At 40.4% G+C, this 21,603-nt stretch overlaps 1 protein-coding gene across 1 annotated transcript in view; it reads left to right on the top strand.

Annotated features, from left to right (window-relative positions):
* The window catches only part of ptprga (protein tyrosine phosphatase receptor type Ga), a 517,840-nt gene that overhangs the window by 444,969 nt on the left and 51,268 nt on the right, over positions 1-21,603 (top strand). Inside the window, exons 10-12 of the mRNA XM_042498811.1 lie at positions 11,737-11,845; positions 12,409-12,458; positions 13,826-14,594. Coding sequence (XP_042354745.1) covers positions 11,737-11,845; positions 12,409-12,458; positions 13,826-14,594 — 928 coding nt within the window. The remainder of the gene's footprint in view (positions 1-11,736; positions 11,846-12,408; positions 12,459-13,825; positions 14,595-21,603) is intronic.

Genomic DNA, 21,603 nt, shown 5'->3' with positions numbered 1-21,603 from the left:
CATGAACACTGAGCGAATAATACGAACATTGAAATGCTGCTGTTGTATTATACGTTATTATTATTATCAGAAATGATTGATGAACAATGACTTAAATGCATGAGCATCGCATCCAGTCTCCTGCAGAATGTTAACCACAATTTATTTATTAATTTATTTTGAACAATCATTCAACACAGCTTAATCCTAATGCATTCTTTATGGTTATTTAAAGTCAGAAAAAGATAGTAGCCTTTACTGAAAATATAAAAAAAAACAAAGATGATTTAAAGAAGACAGGACATGTTGAATTTATCAGTATTAATCAAAACTACAATCTTTCCCTTTTCTTAAAGGAGCACTTCACCTACAGAATGATCATTTGTATATCAATTACTCACCCTGTGTTAAGTAGAATTTTAAAAGGAAAATTTATTTTTCTCGCATGCCTCCACATTGAACTAAGAATCCAAAAATGGAGGAAAAATTTGATAAATTGGAATACATGAGGGCCACATTTAACAACAGCAAAACTACCTCAGATTACTGTTTCCAACCTGCTGCGGGTCATATTAGGAGTAGTGCTGTCAGCGTTAACGCGTTAACCATGATGCAACTAAGGTCCATAATTAAGCGTTTCTTTTTAGCAAGTTAATTGCATTTTCCGTCTTTAAGAGGCTGCACCGGAGTTTTTAAGCAAGAGTGATGATACTGGTATCATATGAAACTATGAGACCTGAGGAATCCAATAGAGCCAACAATACTAGCTGATTAACAAGGGGGCAGAAAAATGTTCCAAAGGTAGGTTTAATTTTGGCGATGGTTAAACACCATGGTCATTTCACAGGGGTCCCTTGACCCTTGATCTCAAGATATCTGAGTTCTATGGATACCCATGAGTCTCTTCTTCACAGACACGCCCACTTTATGCCCGTTCCATGCAGTTTCCTGCTGTCATTAGATTCTTAATCAAGACAATCTGGTAAGAATTGCTTCACCTTGTAAAGTTTATGGACTTCATAACTCTTTGGTAAAGCTAAATAATGGAATTGAAAACATGCACTTTAAAATGCTATTGATCACAATTAACAATAGGAATTCTGCAATTAATTGCAATAAAAAAAATAATTTGACATCTCTAATTTAGAGGAATGAATATTTAACTTAAGTGGCCGTATGGGTTAGAGAGCTTTAACTCCAAATTATAGACAATTTTTGTGGAGTTTTTATTCAGAGAGGAGGCATGTGAGAAAAACAGTTTTGGTAGTTTCCTTCACAAAGTCATTGTAACAGAGGGTGTGTATTTAACAAACAAAAAGTTTGTGGGTCAATATTCCTTTAACCAAGCGCTTTAGTATCCTAAATCATATCATTGTGAGCTTTAATACAAATCAGACAAAATTAATTAATCAAATAACCATATTTATTTATTTACCGTTTGTAAATTTTTGAAAGAAAAAACCTAAAAACCTTAGTAAATTAATGAAAGAGAAGGTAAATTGTATGTTGCTGTGGAAATTAGTTTCTTTTATATATTTAATGGCTATGGTGATCTATATGATACATTAATCGATCAACTGTCTCTGATATCTAAAGCCAAAAATGTCCAGGGGAAGAACTGTGTGACAGCTGTGATCAGTAGCCTAAACGACCAAAACATCAGAAAGAGGATGTGAACCCCGCTGTCCCGCTATATTCCCTGACCTCCTCTCTATGGCCTCCGTGCTGTATAAAAGCATACATATTATAATTCCTAATTCATAAAAAAAAAAAAAAAAAAAAATCATTGCCAGTAATCCAAATCAAGGCAGCAATTTAAAAAATTAGCATTTGTAAATAACGATAGTTTTCGCACACAGAAACAGAGCTTGAATCCCCTTCGGCCAAGCAAGAGATGCCAATAATCCACACACAGGGTGCCAAATATGTCTGCGTCCACAGCCATCCAATAACCCAGATTCATAAAACTTTATCTTTGCTATAAAGCGGTGCAATCCAATAAGTGTCTGCATTAACATTTGTGAAAATATGATGGGTAGACAACAACATGCACATCAACAAAAGTGCTTAAGTATGTCAAATGTAAAAGACAAAAACACATCATGACATTTCCAGTATGACGGTGTTCTGGAGTGAAACATATTAGGAAATCACCAGCATGGAGTGCATTAGCTAAAACATCAAATATGTGTGCATCTCTAAAGAGCTCAGTGCTTTAAATTGTCTTTGAATGAGTTTTTTTTTTTGTTTTTTTTTTACAAACGCTCATCTCTCCACATACACACACGCACAGAGTCTGTCTCTGATGTGCTTTCTTGGCCTGGTTTGTGTGAGGAGAAAAATAAAAGGAAGAAGCTCTGTTCAGACTTTTCTGACTCTTAGCTGTCGATAGCCACGTTTGTACTGCCATATATTCCGCAGAGATACAGAAGAACAATGAGCGCTTTCAGCTCTTCCTCACACACAGCTCAGATTGCATGTCCGCAGCTCGGCGTGCTTCATCACACCACTGTGTTTTAGGCCTTGTGAGGAAATCCACGTGTGAAGTTAGTTTCAGTGGAGTTTATTTCAACTTCCAGCCGTGCTAGTCCATGGAGAAGTCTGAGGAAGAGCCTGCTGTTTCAAATGTTACAAAGTATTAAAATCTCCTCTATCGGGAGCTACTTGGTGCGCGGACCTATTAGCTTTAACTCTTCTAGTCCATGACTTTGACACTGGAATTAAGCAGCAGCCACTGCGGCTAAATAGTGAATTGTGTATAATGACTACTGTAGCATGTGCTGGTTTGTTTCATATTGCAGTTCCTGCAAAAACCGTCAGAGAGATCTTATTTAAATTCTTAACAATTAAATAAGATGTCTGTGGTCACTGATTGAAGGCATTTTTAAGGCTTTATATGAGCCATTAATTGATTTAGAAAGGAGAGAATTGTGTGCCATTAATGCTGATTTTGGGTGCTTTGTATTTTGGTATTGTTAACTTCTTTTGTAAGTGTTTTGGGATATTATTATTGGTTTCATGATGGGCGGTGACATTTATCATCCAGATGAGCATGCGTCTCACCTGTGTCAGGTTGACAGGAGAAAGGGTACAGTGGGTCGCCGTATTTTTTTGGCGACCTCACTTTTCCTTTGATTGCTGTGATTGCTTTAAATTAAGTTTGTGCGCCTTTCAAATTTTTTGGACGTAGACCAAGCCCAGCCTCATTTTTAATTTGTTTCCTGTAATCTCTACAATCTTAAAGAAGTATTTCAGTGATTTAAAGAGTGTTCACATAAAATTAGGCTGTCTATGCAGTCAAAAGATGCAAATGCACGACCAGAGAAAACAATGAAAAAGGACTGTGTGTGTGGTATTTCAGGCAATTCGAAAAAGCCATATTACTTAAAACTATAATGGAAACACTTTTTGGCTTTTCTGGGTCACATGATGCTATGGCTATGTGCTTGTCAGTAGGAACTGGCTCCCTCATGATGCAGCAGGTGCTAAAAGAGGTGTTATTGCATCACATAACTCTTAAAAAGTTGAGTGGATTATCCGTTAGTTTTGAATCATGGACTATCATCTCCCAGAAATCCCTCATGTGGCCACTTCCACGTATCCACTCCCCATAACACACCTGCGTGGCCTTGGATTGGAAATAATGGCAGCTAGTGTGGTGACTGCAATAGAAATAAAGCTGCTAATGTTTTGAACATCCATCACCAACTTAGCTTTTAAGTTTTGCTTTTGCTTTGCTAATAGCATCGGTCAGCTAAACGAATAATCTCACATTACAATTAAACAGTAAGCTAAAACACTCCACCGTTGTGGAATTACTGCAAGTGCAGTGGTTAAGAAATGGCGGAATGATATTAATAGTGATGAGGAAGGTGTTCTGCTATGCAGATTTGAGCATATTCCACATGCCTTTTTTAACAATCAGTTTGCTTGGTACTAGGAACTAACTGTTGGATAATTGATAAGCATTGCTTAGTTTAAACTCAGTTATTTTGGCCTCATTTCACTGTGCTGGAAGCAGTACGGCACACACTTCATGTTTACAAACTCTCGCTATTACAGCTAAATCCCACGGTGTCATGATACACCACTGGGTGGAGGCAGTATGATTTGCTGCTGAGTGGCGTCAGTTTAAAACACTGCTAGTAACAACATAATTCGCTCTGAAGCCTACTAATTGTGTCGGGTATGAATGTTAAGCCAAAACATGTTTTTTTTTTTTAAACCTAAGCATGTGGTTGTGTTGCACAGAAGATAACGTAAACACGTGTGTTTTGCTAACGTTCAAAGTATTTTTTCTAAAAGACAAAATACATTTAACAAGTGCAATTTGGCACACCATCCTGGATGGTCAACAACAGACTAAGCAGTGATATTTAACAAGTTATTAGAGCCCCAAAAGCCCCTCCTGCACCCCCCTCAGCTCCACCTCTGTTACAGATGCTGTGATGCAAAAGTACAGATGTTGCTAAACCCAACTGGGTCACATCAAAGTCCCGATTCCAGATCAGCTAACTATCAAGTGGTCATCAGAAAGTAAGCACCAGCAACACACCCACTCACATTACACAAACTACACACTCACTTCCATAAGAAAGTGCTTCATATTTCTAACTTTAGCTGCAATTTAACCACTTTTTTTATATTTGTCCTCTTTTTGAATCTCTCCTCTCTTTGTGTCCTTTACTCCTTTTGCTGTCTTTTGTTTTTCAAGCCCCCTACTTTACCTCCTTCCGTCTTCATCCCCTCCCTGCTGATGCATTGCAAGCCGAAATTCCACCACCCACCGCCCCGTTCCTCAGCCATATGTTATTTGGTTAACTTGATTAATGGAGTATGATTTAACCTCATCACATTGAGCTTGTGTGTGCAGAATTCACTGTCCACTGTAACTTCTGATCAGACAATGAAACTAAACTTTGAGCAGAGCCACAGTCAAATGTACTGTAAATAATGACAAGAAGATTCTGGACTAACATAGTTGAATAATAGTCTAAATGCAATTGCACTGGGAGGAATCGTGTGTGTTTGTGTGTGCGTGTTATTTCAAAAATACAGAGGATTTTACATCATCAAAATATGACTGCGAGGGCCTTGCAAAATCTAATAACTTGTTTTTGAACCAAACTGTTTTGACACGTACAAAATCAGCATTGATTGCATCATTAAAAATATGCAATTTTTGGGGTTGTTTTTTTTTTTTTTGTTAAACACAAAGGCACATACACAGTGGCTGGGCAAAATAAAACTCATTATGAGAAAATGTGTCAGCAGAGGTTTTAATAAAGTAGTTATTAATTTGTCGGGGGACAAAAGCTTTTGATCACAAACATACGCACACGTGCCAACACACACACACAAACCAAGCAACATCCTCCATCAATTTCATTAGAAATGGTCTCATCAGGAGCCAAAATGAGCTATGAGAGAAGGCTGTGGAGCAGACAGGAGGTTTCATTCCCTTACATTGTGGTCTGCCGATCGGCTAGCAGAATACTAATGCTAAGCTGGAGGGGATGCAGGGCTGCCAGCCTGTGCAAAAAGCATGACCTTGGGCCAGTGGCTCTGTGGGAAAAAAAAAGAAAACAGAAACGGCTGCAAAAAAGGAATCAGAGTGCCCCCTGGCTGTGGAAGCGGCACCAGCTTTCAGAACTGGGATTCTGCTGTGACGAGAGATGCAGGGAGAGAGGTGGGAAGTGTTTTATCCACCCATCATTAACTCAAGAGACTATCCCTCCCTCTGAAATCTACTTCACTCTCTCTCACCCCTCCTGCTCTTCCTCTTCTTGCCTTCTCCCCCCCAACGCCCCCTTCCCACACGCTATTTTTCATTCCCTCTTTCTGTCAGCCCTTTGATTCTGCTCTTATTCCTCATATCCTCCCCTGACGCCTCTATCTAGGTCACAACAGGGACTTACATAGCTTTAGGACCCCCAAATCCCACACACGTCCCCCTTGTCAAAATCAATGGAGAATCCCCATGTAATAAAACACTCTGGACTGGACTATTTAATGGCCCGTACCACTTGTGAGAAGGGGGGAGGGGGTACTCAGAGGATCAGAGGATCAGAGGATCTGTAGACAAGGCAAGAGACTTATCTCTAACATAACGTGTAGAAGGCAAATGAGCGCGGGTTTTAACACACATAGAAATAAATAATAACCTGGGTTCAGTGACCCAATAGTTGGAGTGATAGGTTTGAAAATAATTCAATCACTTGATGGTCAAAAAACACATTCTCATCTCAAGTTGTCACATCTTGCTGCTTTGTCAGTGCACTTTCACACATATTATGCTCTCCACCTCCTGCATCTGGTTTTGACATTTTGGGATGCCACAACCAATGCAAGGATGTCAACAAAGGCACATGGTTAGATTTAGGCTACAAAGGCACACATGGTTAGGTTTAGAAAAAAAGTCATGGTTTGGCTCTACATCCATACAGGAAGCAAACGCTGAGCTCCCGGGTAAAAGACCAGGGTTTGCTGGAACCATCCACCACTTGTAGGACCTGGAAGGTCCATAATATAAGGACCTGAAAGGCCCTTATATTATGTTGATACTGACGGCATTTCAACATAACACGTCCAGAGGCATATCATACATCCGCAACACATTCTGTTTGGCCATGTTATCCACTGACACCATCGGTCCACATATCATACAACCGCACCAGGTGTTGTCCGCTTGATTGGCAGAGTATCAAAACACAATGGAAGTATCATACTGCACCAAAAGGTGGCCTTTGTCGTTGGTATCTGCACAGATAAAATGGTGGTCAGAATAAGAATGGGCTGAAAAATCCCAGTTGACTCTTGGCTTTTCAGCCTATATCAATCTCAATACCCACACATGAGTTTTATATTAATCTTCTCCTTATTCTGGATACTCTACCAAAATTGTGTAATGTCCTTTTTTAAGTTAGGACTAAAGGACTATTGTGTTAACATTCCAAGTCAGAATGTTATCGAGTAACACAGCAAGCCTCCTATCCCTTTCAGTATCAAAGCGTTCATATGAAAAGTTACACAGAATATACTCTCAGTTGCCAGTTTATTAGGTACAGAGTTATTCCATGAAATCCGTGAAGTTTGGGTGAAATAGTCACATGAAAATAGATTAAAACTGTCACTACTGTTACCAATAGCTGTAGACACTAAAGTTTACTTGTTAGCACAAAGTAAAATAAAACTGACTTTTATTGACTATGAATAAATTATTTTCTGACTATAGTCCTTTTCCTCAGGTATTGAATAAAAAATGGACATTTTTATTTTTAGGAGTAATACTTTCTTCATAGGAAATGTGTTAATCTTTTTTTTTTTTTTTCATGTTCCATTTGCACTGTTCCTGTAAGCAACTTTACTAAGAGGAAATGAGGATAATGTAGTCAAATGGTGTGTATTTATACTAAAACATGGCATTGTGAGTGTGTATAAATAGAGTAATGGTGCAGATCAGTTCTGTAAAGCAGAATCCTTTTTGTTTATCAGCCGCCGCTGATGCCACTGTATGTTAAAGCCCTGAGATGTTTACATGAAACCTTTTGATTTGCTCAATCTTGCCACCCATCTGTGTGAGAGCAGGAGTCAGCTGGAAGCGTAAATTCTCCACAGCGTCAGTGTAAACAGCAACACCCACGTCTGACAGAGCACCACCGTCTCATGAAAGCTATCAGTTGTACGTCAGATATTCTGCGCAGTCCCATGGTGCATTTGTGGCGATGATATCTAGTTCCCTCTGAATGCATGCGGGAAATTGAAGGTGTTGTGTGGCAATTCGCAGTGAGAATGTGAAAACTTATAATTAACCCAATTCAACTTTTAAAATGAAAATGTGTGCTTGTTTTTGTTGAAGGTGCTGTATGTATCATTTTCACATCAGCATATCATTACCACATCAGTGTCAATGTCAGTGTGAATATCATAACAAAATGGCACTGCCACTGAGATATTGTGAGCCTTCAGCCGTCTATTCACTGAGTTTTACATGAATTATAACCCAATTCACACTCCACTTCCTCTAAAGTCTGCATTTAAAGATAAACACTTTAAAAACAGGTTGACGCGACATTTCCATTCCTTACTAAGAGATTAGAACAAATTATTCAATGTCAAGCTACTTCGCTTATTTGAGTGGAAATGGAAACACTGTTGAATCCTCTGTAGACGTATTACTTGGGAGAAAGTGCAGTTCTATGTTACACTGGCGCTGTGCTCTTTGCGATTCCGTGGGTAAGACTATCCTCCACTCTGTTGATATTTATTTAGAAGTAGCTGGCCAATCAAGATGTGCGCATCCCAAAGTAGGCTTAGCAGTACACAGTGCTGTTTGCTGTGGCAATTTGCCCACTAATCAGCTTTCTCGATGGATTGAGTTCACACTTTCGGACAAGAACTTAACGAGTTCTCTCAGGTTAAGAGTTTTACGGGCACTTTCTGTCTTTGCTTTTTTCCACTTTCTCTCTGCTTTGCCCAGTTTGGGCGTTAGAATGTTGAATTGATTGCAAGCAGCTATCAGATGCATGGATTGTTTGCCTGGGGATTTTGAGGCAAGGGAAGGTAAGGCCCCATTCAAGAAACACCTTGCCCAATGGCTTCTGCGTGAGTGCTTCTGCCAAACCTATAGGAAGGCTCTCTGACTGTGGCCCATGCAAACTCTTCATGTGTTTTGGCAGTGTCAGCTTGTTCAGCTGAGTGAGTGCCGTGGTCGACGCCTTGCCCGTTTATACAGTCCTATCTCTTGGACATCTAGGGTTCCTATTCAGGGTCTGTGCTGAGATGACACAGGACTGGTGTAAAGGGTTTGGTGTATGTCAGCTTTGTTGTGTTTCAATGTTCCAAAGTGACAGGGGAATGTGGTGTGCAAGGTGTCTCTTTCTTATATTTCGACCCTTGCAAGGTTAAGCAATGTCTCTACCCGGTTCAGTTGCATCGTATCTGGGCTACCAGCCTCTCCTCTGCTGCGGCCAAGGTTATAAAGTAGTAGTTGGACTGCGGCAAACTTTAGCCGGTCAGGATCTGTACGGCTGGGTTAATGTTATATCATGCCAGGGTGTTTATTTTTCAGGGTCCTCCCACGGATAACGAAGAAATGGCCATCCTTACTCTGTTTTACTCTGCTTCTGATTTGTTTACCATGATATTCTTACCTGAACTCTAACTAACCCCACACAATTTGCCTGAACTGAACCAATTCAACCAATGAAGGCAACAAGTACCAACCAGTCATACAGAGATTAGAATGAGTGACATTGCAGACCATAAAACCAAAACAAGCTAAAATATGCTAAAATGCTGTGGTGAGCTGAGGCAAACCATCCCGTTTTCATTCCAAAGTTGTCAAATACTGTTGTGATTCCAGCGTCAGACACCAATGCAAAAAGCCACCTTTTGCAGCAGTATAATACGGCGACGGGCAGCGTCAGTTGATAACGCAGTCGGACGGAACCTGTCTCTGCTTTACAAATCGCTGCTGTTGATGGTTTTTTTTTAATCCAAACTATGTCATTTTTTTGACATCCTGGTTTTGGTTGCCTTGTGCTTTTGTTGAAATCCTGGCGTTTACTGTGGCATCACAGAACATCAACAGCAGACACAGGAGGATGCCTAGAGTGTAATATGTAGACATGAAAGTCTACTGACAAAGCAGCGAAAAGTGAAAAGTTGGAATGAGATTGTGTAGGGGGAACTGTAGAGTTGGTGATGATTCTCTTTAGGTGTGTCACTTCCAGAAACCCCCTTCACTTTGCACCCAGTAATTTGATCCATTGTTCACGTAAAAATATTGATTCGTATAGCTTTAATAAGTTAAACGTTATTTCCCTGGTGTGTTTTCTACATTGAGGGGGGAGTTAACAGGAAGGAATATATAGGATTATTAAAAATGGTCCCTTCATTTGTTAAATTAAACATTTTACCTTTTTAAAACCATAAAACAAGAGGAGCTATTTTCCAGTGGCCTGCTGTATCTTAGCACTTTGTAACTCAGTGTGATTCTGATTATCTGCAGCGATAAAATGGCTTATGAAATGGCTGGCTGATAAATTTGTCAGACTTGATTAAAAAAACGAAACTTTGGTGAAATAATGACATAGTCAAAAGCGAAAGAAGCAGTAGAGGAATAACTTGTGAGAGTCTAATATACCTTTAAAACTAGGCTCGACTGGAATTAATCTCTTACTGGCTTTAAGATGATATTTTCACCCCCTAATGTGATAGAGATTGATAACAGAGCAGACTTCATGTATATTCTAACTTTATCATTCTGCTGATCCAAAGCAGCGTGACTTCTATCTATAAACTGGTTCTGAAAGCTTGAAAACCACCCTGTCTAAAAAGTGGACCTTTCAGCTTTCATTTTATTTTGTGTACAATGACGGTGAGATAATGACCTTGGGGGAATAAGGAAACACAGCTTGTTTGTTAGGTTTTAGGCTGAACCACAGAAAGGGAGAGGTGCATTGTCTTGGAATAGCAACAGTAAAAATGTGAAGTAAACTGAATATATTAGAGGCCGAGGAGAAATAATAGTGTGTATGGGGATGAGATGGCCTTCCTGGTTGACCTTCGCTGTGGCTTCATTAGGAGAACACAGTGGCCTACCTGCATAACAGGCTGTAACACTGCAGTCTGATTATGTCTCAAGGCGGGTCTCTGGATGTTTTTTCTTTCTGTTTTTCTGCACTTTTTGTGATTTTTTTTCAACTCTTACTTTTTATTTCCAACTGTTTTAGTTCTGTCGGGCATACATTTAATTTATTTTAGAAGCAGTAAAAGTGGACATGTAAAGTGTATGGACATAATAATTCCAAGCCACTATTTTCTGCCCTCCCCTGGTGTTCCTCAAGATGACCAATAAGTCCACTGATGCCTGAAAACCGGTCTGGTTCAGGCACTGTCAATTTTGCTATTTTCGTCCATGTGTATCATGTGTGTGTTGTCCAGTCACTCCAGACTTTAATGTGCCTGTAGTCTACACCACCTAAAATACGGATATTAAACCCCAAGGGTTTGTATGGTTATGAAGAAGAATTTTCACATAGCAACTTCCAAGCCTGGAAATGTTTTTGAAAACTAAATATACCCTGAAAGTTTTGGAAAAGTCATGTAATATTTTTAAGGAAAGTTGAGGTAATATCACAAAAACTTGTTTTCCTTAGAAAGAAAATATTATACACAAAATCAACATGAATGGAAGAACATCAAAAACAAAATTTTTGACAAAATCTGGATCACAAAAAGGTGAAATATTTTTGCTGCATGGGAAAGGTTCTTGTTTTTAGCCCACCTGTGCATCTACAGTATGGTTAAAAATCAAAAATCAGTTGTACGATCCCTAAAAATGACTCGCACAATGCACATTTAAAATTAATTAAAAGGTAGATATTGGTTTTAAAGCCGCAAGCCGTGCCATCTAGTTCCATTATTTTTGAGAGACTAGTTCCGTTATATTGGAGAGAAGTCAGATAACTCCAGTGCTTGGCAACTCATACCAAAACTATCTAGACTGACAAATAGCACTACAGGTTAGAGGAAAAGTGTGTATTTTTGATTTGGGGTTGAACTGGAAGGTTTGTACTAGGGATATTTTTTTCTCTAGATCCAGAAACGTCTTTAAGAGTGACTTAACCAGGACTTAATCTGTGCAGCACCCCCTAAATATAAACTCCCATATAAACTCCCTTCCCTGTAACTGAATTATTTTGATACAAATTTAGAGGATTTAACATATTTTGGTGTGTGTGTTTTGTCCAGGAGGCCGTTATTTCTCCAGTCTCCCCCGATGTGCTGTACCTGTTTCGAGTCCAGGCCGTCTGCATGAACGACATGCGTAGCGACTTCAGCCAGAGCATGCTCTTCAGAGGTAACAAAGACACACACACACACACACACCACTTAGACCTCAAGTGCTCATGAATTGCAGCCACATTATCTCTAATGTCATCATGAGCGTCAATACGAGCATCAGCACGTATCTCTTTCATGTACACAGGTCTCTCTCAACACGCCGTACATATTGTCTTACAATTGTGCAAACACTATTTTCTGACAGTTAGGATCCCTTTGATCGTAATATCACAAAATCTTTCATATTCAGGTTATTTATATGAGCTCGTATCAACAGCTGTAGGCTAAAGGAACAAATAACAGATGAAGGGAAAGAAATGAACTAACAGTGAGCAGATAAAATGCAGTGAGAGGAATTCACTTCATCTAACTTAATTTCGTGTATTGGCTGCGCCATTAAGTATTCAGCGTTGTGCATTTACATTCTGTCATGTTGTGATTAATGCGCTTGCAATGCACTCATGGATTACTATTGGACACCCCCTCAATTGAAGTGTTGCCTGGGTGTCTCTCCTGTGTTTAACTGTGGATTATCCTGTTTTTTTTTTTGTTTGTTTTTCTTTTTCTCCTGTGTTTCAGCAAACACCACAAGGATATTTGAGGGGACGAGGATCGTGAAAACTGGAATGGTAAGGGAAGCAGAGGTGAATCACCACTATTGTCTTTTCATGTTTTATCCAGCAGAGAGCAGTGTCTATATGAGCATTGTTCCCTGTTAGGGCAAGAATGTCTCTGAGCAAAGTGTTCTGATTTTTTTTTTTTTTTTGTCAAAAAAACATGGGGGAAAAGGCAGTGAGCAACTTAATGAGAAACTGTCAATTTAGTTTTTGAAAAATGTCCAGGGAACTATATTTATAATAACCATGATTATATGTTGTTGTTGTTTTAACTATTATCATGCTAAATTCTGGCTCATATCTTCTTAAGTCGCCCATTGCCTTCTTCCTATGTTTTTGAAAGACATCAAGCCAACATGCCCAGGTTTCAAAGAGTTAAGGAAGAAGTCATTTTGGACTTTTCTGACACTATAGTACAAACATGGGGTAAAAGAAAGGCAATGAGCAATGTGGCAAGAAATGTCAAATTTTATTTTTAAACTGCGAGGGGAAATGTCTGGAGAATTATATTCATTATTATGATTCCTGTAATTTTTAAGCATTTTGGTTTAGGTCATTATGTTTTTTTTTTAACTTTCCTGTTTGTTTGTTTGTTGGTTTACAAATTTTGAGTTGATTGTCTTGTACCTCTTCCTCTTTTCTTGTTCGTGCCTGGGTCATTTCTTCTTAAGTTGCATATTGCCTTCTTTCCAGGTTTTTGAAAAGGTTTGGAAGAGTAAAAGTAAAAATCATTCTTTACTTTTCTGACACACAGACAAACATCAAATCTATAAATCAAACAACTTGAGCGTAACATGCTTAATTCTAAATTTGTGAGGTCCTTCGTTTTGCTTAATTTTATACCTTTCTTTACTTTAGCAAGAAAAATATCCTGTTGCCTTGTTCCTTATTTTAATGCACATTTCTTTTGAATTCTAAAGTGTTTTCAATGTTTCATATTAAAAGATTCTGTTCCCAAACATTTTTTTTAAAGATATATTTTAGGACATTTTTGCCTTTAATTGATAGGACAGCACAAGTGTGAAAGGGGGAGAGAGAGGGAGTGACAAGCAGGAAAGGCCCGAGGCCAGAATTGAACCTGTGGCTGCTGTTGTGAGGACACATCCTCTACAGGAGCATGCCCAGTTGGCACACTTGCACACATGCAAAGTCTGCGCATTCACAAAAACCCACACGGATATCCACATAGGGGTCATGACATGAGGTCAATGTCAACATGAGCAAATGTTAACATTTACATCATGTGAACTCAAGCAGACCCTTGCAGTCATGTGAATGCATAAAGTATGGAGCAGACTTTAGTCAATGGTGTCAAAGTTCACTGAGTAGAAAAACAACAAATGATTTATATTTTAATCAGTAAATTATTTCTTTCTCAGCCGACAGTGTCTCCAGCCTCCTCAGCTGACATGGCTCCCATCTCCTCTGGCTCATCCACTTGGACCTCCTCAGGCATCCCCTTCTCCTTTGTCTCCATGGCGACAGGAATTGGCCCATCCTCCAGCGGTAGTCAGGCAACAGTGGCGTCCGTGGTGACCAGTACCTTACTTGCTGGCCTGGGCTTCAGCGGTGGTGTTATCTCCTCCTTCCCCAGCTCTGTTTGGCCAAGCAGAGCGCCAACCCATAATCCCTCTCGCCAAACCGCCCAACCCACCGAGGCCGCCAAAGACGCCACCACCTCTGCCTCCGCTGTCACGGCAGCCACAGCCAAAGATAACAGTGATGCTGGGGGTGAGGACAGAGAGAACAGCAAGGGTCAAGGAGAGGATGGAGAGAGGGAAGGAGAGGATAAGGAGGAAGAGGAGGAAGAAGAAGAGAAAGACGAGAAGAAGGAGAGGAAAGGATCAGGACATGTGGGCGAGGCAGGGAAGAAGGACAGCAGCACAGCAGTGAAGGAGCCGCCCAGCGAGACACCAGACGCTACGGCAAAGGAGAAAGAAAAGACAAAACCAGATCCAACTAACATGCCACCTGGTATAGAGGACCAACTGGAGGTGTATACCCACAATCCCCTTAAGTCTAACCGCACTGCCACCACAGGGGCAGCCAAGGAAACGGCAGAATTCCTTGCCCCAAAGGATCCAGTGGCAACACTCAGACCCAGCTCAGGGAGGGACAAGAAGCATTGGCCTTTCTCCATCCACACTGGTGAGTCAAGTCATGTGCTTAAACCTTGTGTAAACAATAAACTTGAAACATTTGTAGAGCAAGAAGAAAGGCTGTGAATTTATAGAACTGCTAATTATCAAGTTTTCTTTTTTGTACAAATGTGATCACTTGTCCTAAGTGTTTTGACTCATTTAGTGACACCATCCATAGGTACATGACCCAGATTTTTTATTGCCTCTGCGTCAGTGACAACCATGCGAGAGGCATTGTACGTTCAGGTTGTCCATATATCTGTCCATCCTAATCTCATGAATGCGGTATTCAAGAAGTCCGACAGCGAATTTTCTCAAATTTGGCTCAAATGTCCTCTTGGACTCAAGGATGAACTGATTAAAAAGTTAGCAGTGAAGGTCACTGGACTTCACAAAATATGTTTTTAGCTTAACTGGAGAATTCATATACTAATTATGACAATTTCAGACAAATTTGTAATAGGATAAAATGATGTAGTGATATTTGAAGCATTGTTTACTGTTGTGGAGCCACGAGTTTGGACAGACATGGATATAAACTTCAACTTGATTGGTTGCTGAAGGCATACAACTGTGAGGTAAGTAACTCTAGTTTCTTCCAAATGTCTTCAATCTGTTAAATTAATCCCAATCTTCTCCCATTAGCATAATTAAAATTAACTGGATATGGTTCACATGGGGCATTTAGAAAGTCCTCAATAGTAGCCTACTTGTCTCTGCAAAAGGTGGTTCCTTTATCAAGCACTTTCCAGTCAAGGATCCAATTTGAAGAAATCCTTCAAAAATAAAACCATTCAGCCAAGTGTGTGACATCTATGGCTCTCAAAGCCCTCCTGAAGGACCTCTTAACATGAGGTTATACTGACAGAATGGTCGTATTTCTATGTGTGGATGGATTGAAATTGTGTATGCCCTTACAGATTTTATCCACCTCAGTGTAGTAAGGTAATGCAGGGTCTTTTTTGAGCAAATAAGTAAAGACATAATACCATTGATTTGACAGACATACAATTTTTATTCACGCAGCAGTGTTTCCAAATATTCCCAAGAGTAAGAAAATATCCAGATGTCACTATTGCTGTTATCATGTTTCAGTGGGGAGTAACAGGATGATGTAGTAGAGTGGCTGCTATGATCACAATTTAATTTTCTCAACCGCTATCTCCTGGAGGTGTGAGATCAATAGTTATGTAATTCTTTTAAGATTAAGATAGAGGGATGTGAAGAGAAAATCCAGTGCATCAGCTGGTTCTGGCAATGTATGTGGCACTGATCTCATAGTTTTTTTCATTAAAATCAAGAATAAAGACTGAGTAAACACATAATATTTAAGCCACACCTGAGGACAAACACCTTGATCAAATATTTATAATCGTCTCTCTCCTGTAACGCTGCAGCTTTAGAAGTTGTCTATAAAAAGATAATACATTTTGGGAATTGACTATAACCAGGGAGGAAGAGAGTACAAAATTATATACAAGTATTGTTTTAGGCTCAACTCCTTTGTTTGTTAAAGCATACAATATGATATAACAAGTCCACTTAGGTTCTCTGACCCAGTATAACCAGCCCACCTTTAACACTTAGAGCTGTATGAGGCTAGGCAGTGAAAGCTGAGAAATCAGAAATCGCTGCTGAGGGATCCAACATGAGCATGTTGGCATTTAGCATGTTAGACAGGCCCAGTGTGCACCTGCTGGTCATGCAACATTGTTTTTGATTCTGGGCAAATTATTATAGCAGTTTAAATCAGCATTTAAAAAAAATAGATGCAACCACTTTCACCTATGTGGAGGTACAATGACGGTAGTTTTACCTCATGATTTCATCATCCCATTTAAGTCATCACATATTGCAGCTTTGCAGTGGACTTCTGCATCTACATATACAGTCTATGTATCCTTTTGCATCTGCTGTTGACATCCTGGGATGTAGCAACAAGACAAGCACATGGTGGGGTGATGCTGCGCATGTTTGTGTTTAAACACAAGCTCATAGCAAACAATGCCGGGATGTCAACAAACATACATGCTGGCACGGATGGTTAGGTTTAGGGGAGAGAGGCACATGGTGACATGTAAAAAAAAAAACCCAAAAAAAACATCACATCCAGATGGGGAGCGAAAACTGGACTCCCACGTAAAAGTCCGGGGTTTGTTGGACCCATCCACCATCCCTCCTGCCACCCTACAGACGCCCTCATGCTGTCTATATCATGCTGTTGCCATCAGCGTTTTTACCTGACACTGTCCTGCTGCATTTCATGCAGACATGGCAGGTTCTGTCCAGCTGCGTTTTTAAGTGAAATGACAATGTTTATCAGAGTAAACAGCTTAGAGTTAATCTTTTTGATTTGAGTTTGTGTGCAAAAATTTGTAGTATGGACAAAATAGAGTTGGAAAATAAAGTGTTGAATGTGTTGTCTGCAGGGTAAGAGGTGGGACTGGGCTCTTGCATGAAGGCCTGGTCTTCATGCAAAGGTCTTAATGTGATAAGTAGTGATAAATTGCAGTGATTTAAAGTGGATGAATTGCGGCGATGTAGAGCAAAGTAAAGTGTTAGCAGAGTTGCAGCTGGAGCTGAGAGCAGACCTAATGCCTTTCCTCTCCCTGTTACCCCCCTCCACTCCCCACCAGCCAAGACTTTCAGCAGGGCACTGCATTAGCCAAGCAAACACCATGGGACATCAATTCAATTTCAAGTGCTTTGAAACACAGTCTAAGCGCAAGACCAGACATTATTATGAACAAAAGCAATCTTCTGATATTCCCCGGAAATGGCTTTCTCAATCTCTTTGTCAAAGCACATTTAACGAATTTTATTCTGTTTGAGCTGGAGGGACTCAAGGGTAAAAGCTTAAAAGTTGTTGCACAACTTTGTACAAGTGGAAACTGTATACATTTCTGCTCAGAACCTCTGTTGTAGGAGGTGTTTTTATGATGAGTGCATTTTCAGTACTTCAGACAGCATGATCTTGTAAGCTAAAAACAACTACAAATCCCAGTCTGAAAGTTTTCAAGGAAGAGGAGAAGTAACTATCCCCTGTCTCTATTCCCCCCTTCCACCCTAAAGCTATCCTGTCAAATAAAGGTGAAAAACCAAGACAAAAAAATCTATTAAAAAAAAAAAAAAAAAAGTTGCTCAGTGGTGCCAAATCCTTAGGAACAGCGTAAAGGTTCAACAACAATTTTACATGGTGGCCAAAACTGAAATGACACTGTGTGAGTCTGTCACACTCAAAAATTCATCCATTGATTTACAGGTGTCTCTTTCCCAATGTAAGTCAATGGGAAAAAGTCTTTTAGGGCCCCATGGCATCACACCACAGACCAGACTGCTGTATTTCCACTTTAGGTCACTGTGTAAAAGTGTTTTTTTTGGGGGGGAACCAGAAAATGGGCACTACAGGCCCGCCATGATGCTGTCCTGATATCACAACACGTGATATCTAGGTATCCTTCTGTGTCTGCTGTTAATGTTCTGGGATTCCGCTACTGTGATATAAACAAGCATATGGAGGGATGGCGCTGCACATGGTTATGTTTAGGCAACAAAAGCACATGGCAGCCAATGCCGGGACGTCAACAAATTCACGTGCTGGCATAGATGGTGAGGATTAGGCAACAAGGGTATGGATGTTTAGGTTTCGGCAAAAGAGACACATGGTAAGATGTAGAAAAAAACCCCATCCCATTCAGGAGGGAAACAAAAACCGGACTCCCACATGAAAGTCTGGGTTTGATCGATTGATACTCTTCCTCTTATATTGCTCTGTAACAGCATTACCGGCAGCATTTCAACCTGACACTTTCCAGATAGGTTCCATCCTGCCACGTTCTCAACTGATGGCGCCCGTCTGTGTGTCATGCTGCTGCGGCAGATGTCATCCAGGGATTCCATCTGGCCACATTCTTAGCTGACGCCATCAAGGTGACTTTTGGTGTCGGGATCTTACGCCGAAATCACTGCAGAAGCGGCGGTATTTGACAGAATGATAACAGGCTGGATATCAGCAGTAACCACCATCTGAGCGCAGTGCAAAGCAGGGATTATGCACTAACATGCACATTCGGTCAGACTGGTCTATCACAACAAACCATAGTGGAATTGGGATTACAACACACGCAGGGGGGAGCATAACTTCATCCTCTGCTCAGGATGCCATTACTCCACTGTATCTTTACATAGCAAATAATGGTTTGCTGTGATGTTAATGTGGTTTAAAGAATTTAAGATTAGATTAAATGAATGCATCAGATTCAGTTATATAATATTTACTATATAAAACATAATCTGAAAAGGGGCGGTCCTGTAAAATGAGTATTTTACTTTGGAAATGCATCTTGCTGCTTTATAACCTTGAGTCCACCTTAGTTACATTGCAGAAATAGTGTGATAGTGGAGAGTCAAGGAAGAAGACAGGCAGTTTTCCTGCCTCCACACAGTAGGGACACTGATTCTGCATCCTGTGGAACTGAATCAGCAAATCTAAAAAATAAGGGTGAACTTTTTTACAGTTTATCACCAAATTCCCTCATTATTGTCCCATCACTATTGCTCTATCTGTCCTTCTCGCTCTCTTGCATCCCCCTTTTTCTCTGCTGAGCAAACTTTACCATACTTTCGCCATACTTTTCATTTTGTTTTCTCTCTCTCTCTCCATCTCTTCTTTTTTGTCCTCTTTTCCTCTGCCCTCTGCCCACTGCCCACTGCCCCCCACCCCTCCCTCACTCTCACTCCTCCAGCGGCCCCCTCATCCTCTCTCTCTCTGCCTCTCCCTCTCTTCTCGCTCTGATCTGAGTGCTGGCCTACTTTCAGACATGGCGAGAGGAGATGAGGCTTGTAGGCTAGACTCAGCTGCAGGGGAGGAGAAAAAAAGCTTCATTTATAGTTACATGTGTGTATGTGTGTGTGTGTGTATGGTGTGTGTCGGCTGTGTTAGTGCCTGTACAGTATGTATCTTGCTGCACATTAGTGACTGGCTGTGTGTGCATGTGTTATGTGTTTGCGTGCTGCTGGCGAGGGTTTATTTATTTATTTATTTATTTATTTTTGGCAGACCGCCGTAATCGTAAGAGAGAAGCAGAAGGAAAAGAGAAGGGAACACAGGCAGGCAGCATCTCTGGGTGTCTCTTGTGTGCACTGTGCATGTCTGTGCGTGTGTGTGTATGTAAGGAAGGAGATGCAGAGTGGATGCCGATGCGAGCCAGCTGTGGTGCAGTGCAGGGGCCCAGCCTGATGTAGCGTTCGGCTCCAGGCAAAAGCTGCAGATTGAAGGCCATGGGGGCCGGCGTCAGCTCCAGCAACGTCACGGCGGCAGCCGCTGAAGTGGGTAGGTGGTGGTGAGGGTTGCGGTGCAGATTAAGGGACCTAAAAGCAAATTGGATTTTACAAAAGAGTCAAAATGTTCCAGAGCTGTGTGTTGTTTTGATGCAGTTATTTGGCTGCACTTCCTCAAAGAGTGTGCAGAGTGTGCAGGGCTCAGGGCAGGGAGGACATCATCTGGGAGACAGCGTGTCAGTCTGTAGTGACCTGTATTCATCTAGATTCATGTGATGGGTTTTATTTGCTGCAGCAATGTCAGTTTTTTTCAGTTAGATGAAGTTAAAGTAACATCATGTTTTGGTAAACATGCCTTTTTGCTGTCGTACCCAGCATGAGATATTGATCTGTTTCTTTGTGAGTCCTGTACAGAGTGCACTCAGTATGTTCACATGATGTTAGAAAAAGTTGAATTATTGCGTCAGTCTGACTGAAACTGGACTTGTAAAATACATGTGAACATATAAGTAAATTCTCAAAGTCGGACTAACACAGTTAGATATTGCAGTTGGAGTTGATTTACTCTTTCATGTATACACCTAAACCAGACCTGAACTGGCCTAGGTGTTCTGCGCATGCTCCATACTCCCCGGACCAGGCTTTGAAACAGAAGTCAAACAGCATAAATGCCGACTAGGGAAAAAAAAAAAAAAACAAGATACAAGTATATAGTTCAGCATAGAGTTTGTTTAACGTGTACAACGCTGAAAATTTATCCATGTTGTCATCGTTGGACATGCAACCCATTTTGCTGCTAGCTAACTTGTTTGGTATGTGACGTAAAAGGTCAACCGGAAGAAGGTCCAAGAGCAGCTAGCTGAAAGATCACATATCGCCACCTACTGTGGCGAAGTCGGATAAACTTCCATCAATATATCAATTCTACCTTGGTGCTTGTGCACTGGGACAAGGACAGCAGTCCAATCAAATAGTCTAGTCGAGCTGTAACCGTAGCTCCACTTTATTGTGTGTGTAAATGTATTGAGTGAGTCCAGGACGTGTTTAGTCTAGTTTAGCAGTTCCAAACTATATGCAAATTCTTATAAAGTGTAGTAGTACTTAAGTACTGCATGGTAATATAAACATGGAATTAGACAAAACATGTTCCAAAAGAGGCCACTCAAACTTTGAAAGGCTTCTACCAATGTAGAATTAGGAATCCGAACAGCAAAATGTTTTTCCACAGATTTCGTGCTTTTCAGGGCATGTCTCATTACCATCCACAGTTTATCAGAGTTTTTGTACCCCAGCTGTTAGCTGTTAGGTAGCTCCTTATTTCCATTGTTAATTGTATTATTGGACATGCAGCAGCAAGTGACTTTAGTAAGCATACTGACGTTTTTGAGAAAATTTTGGTTTTGTCAGTTTTTTCAGCGTAAACCTGTGGACAGCCTTATTCCAAGATTTGTGAAGTGATTCACCAGTTGTCTCACAGAAATACTTGAAATGGACATGACCTTTAAACAATGCATTACATTTTAGGGCACAAATGTGTTAAAATTTTGTGCTGAAAAAAAAAGTCTGTTACAAACAGACGCTTTGTTTTTTTTTTTCGTGAAGTGGTTGCAGTTTGGTAAGGTGTAGGGAAGAAAAAACAGTGGTTTGGGCTAAAATAACTACGTAAGTGACATAAATCTTTGTGTTTTGCATGGTTATGTAAATTCCCTATGTAAAGTACTTCATGTAGTTATGTT

The sequence above is a fragment of the Plectropomus leopardus genome, chromosome 2 (assembly GCF_008729295.1).
Source record: "Plectropomus leopardus isolate mb chromosome 2, YSFRI_Pleo_2.0, whole genome shotgun sequence".
Lineage (NCBI taxonomy): Eukaryota > Metazoa > Chordata > Actinopteri > Perciformes > Serranidae > Plectropomus > Plectropomus leopardus.
The sequence above is the reverse complement of the archived record's forward strand: the minus strand, read 5'-3'. Positions and strand labels throughout refer to the sequence as shown.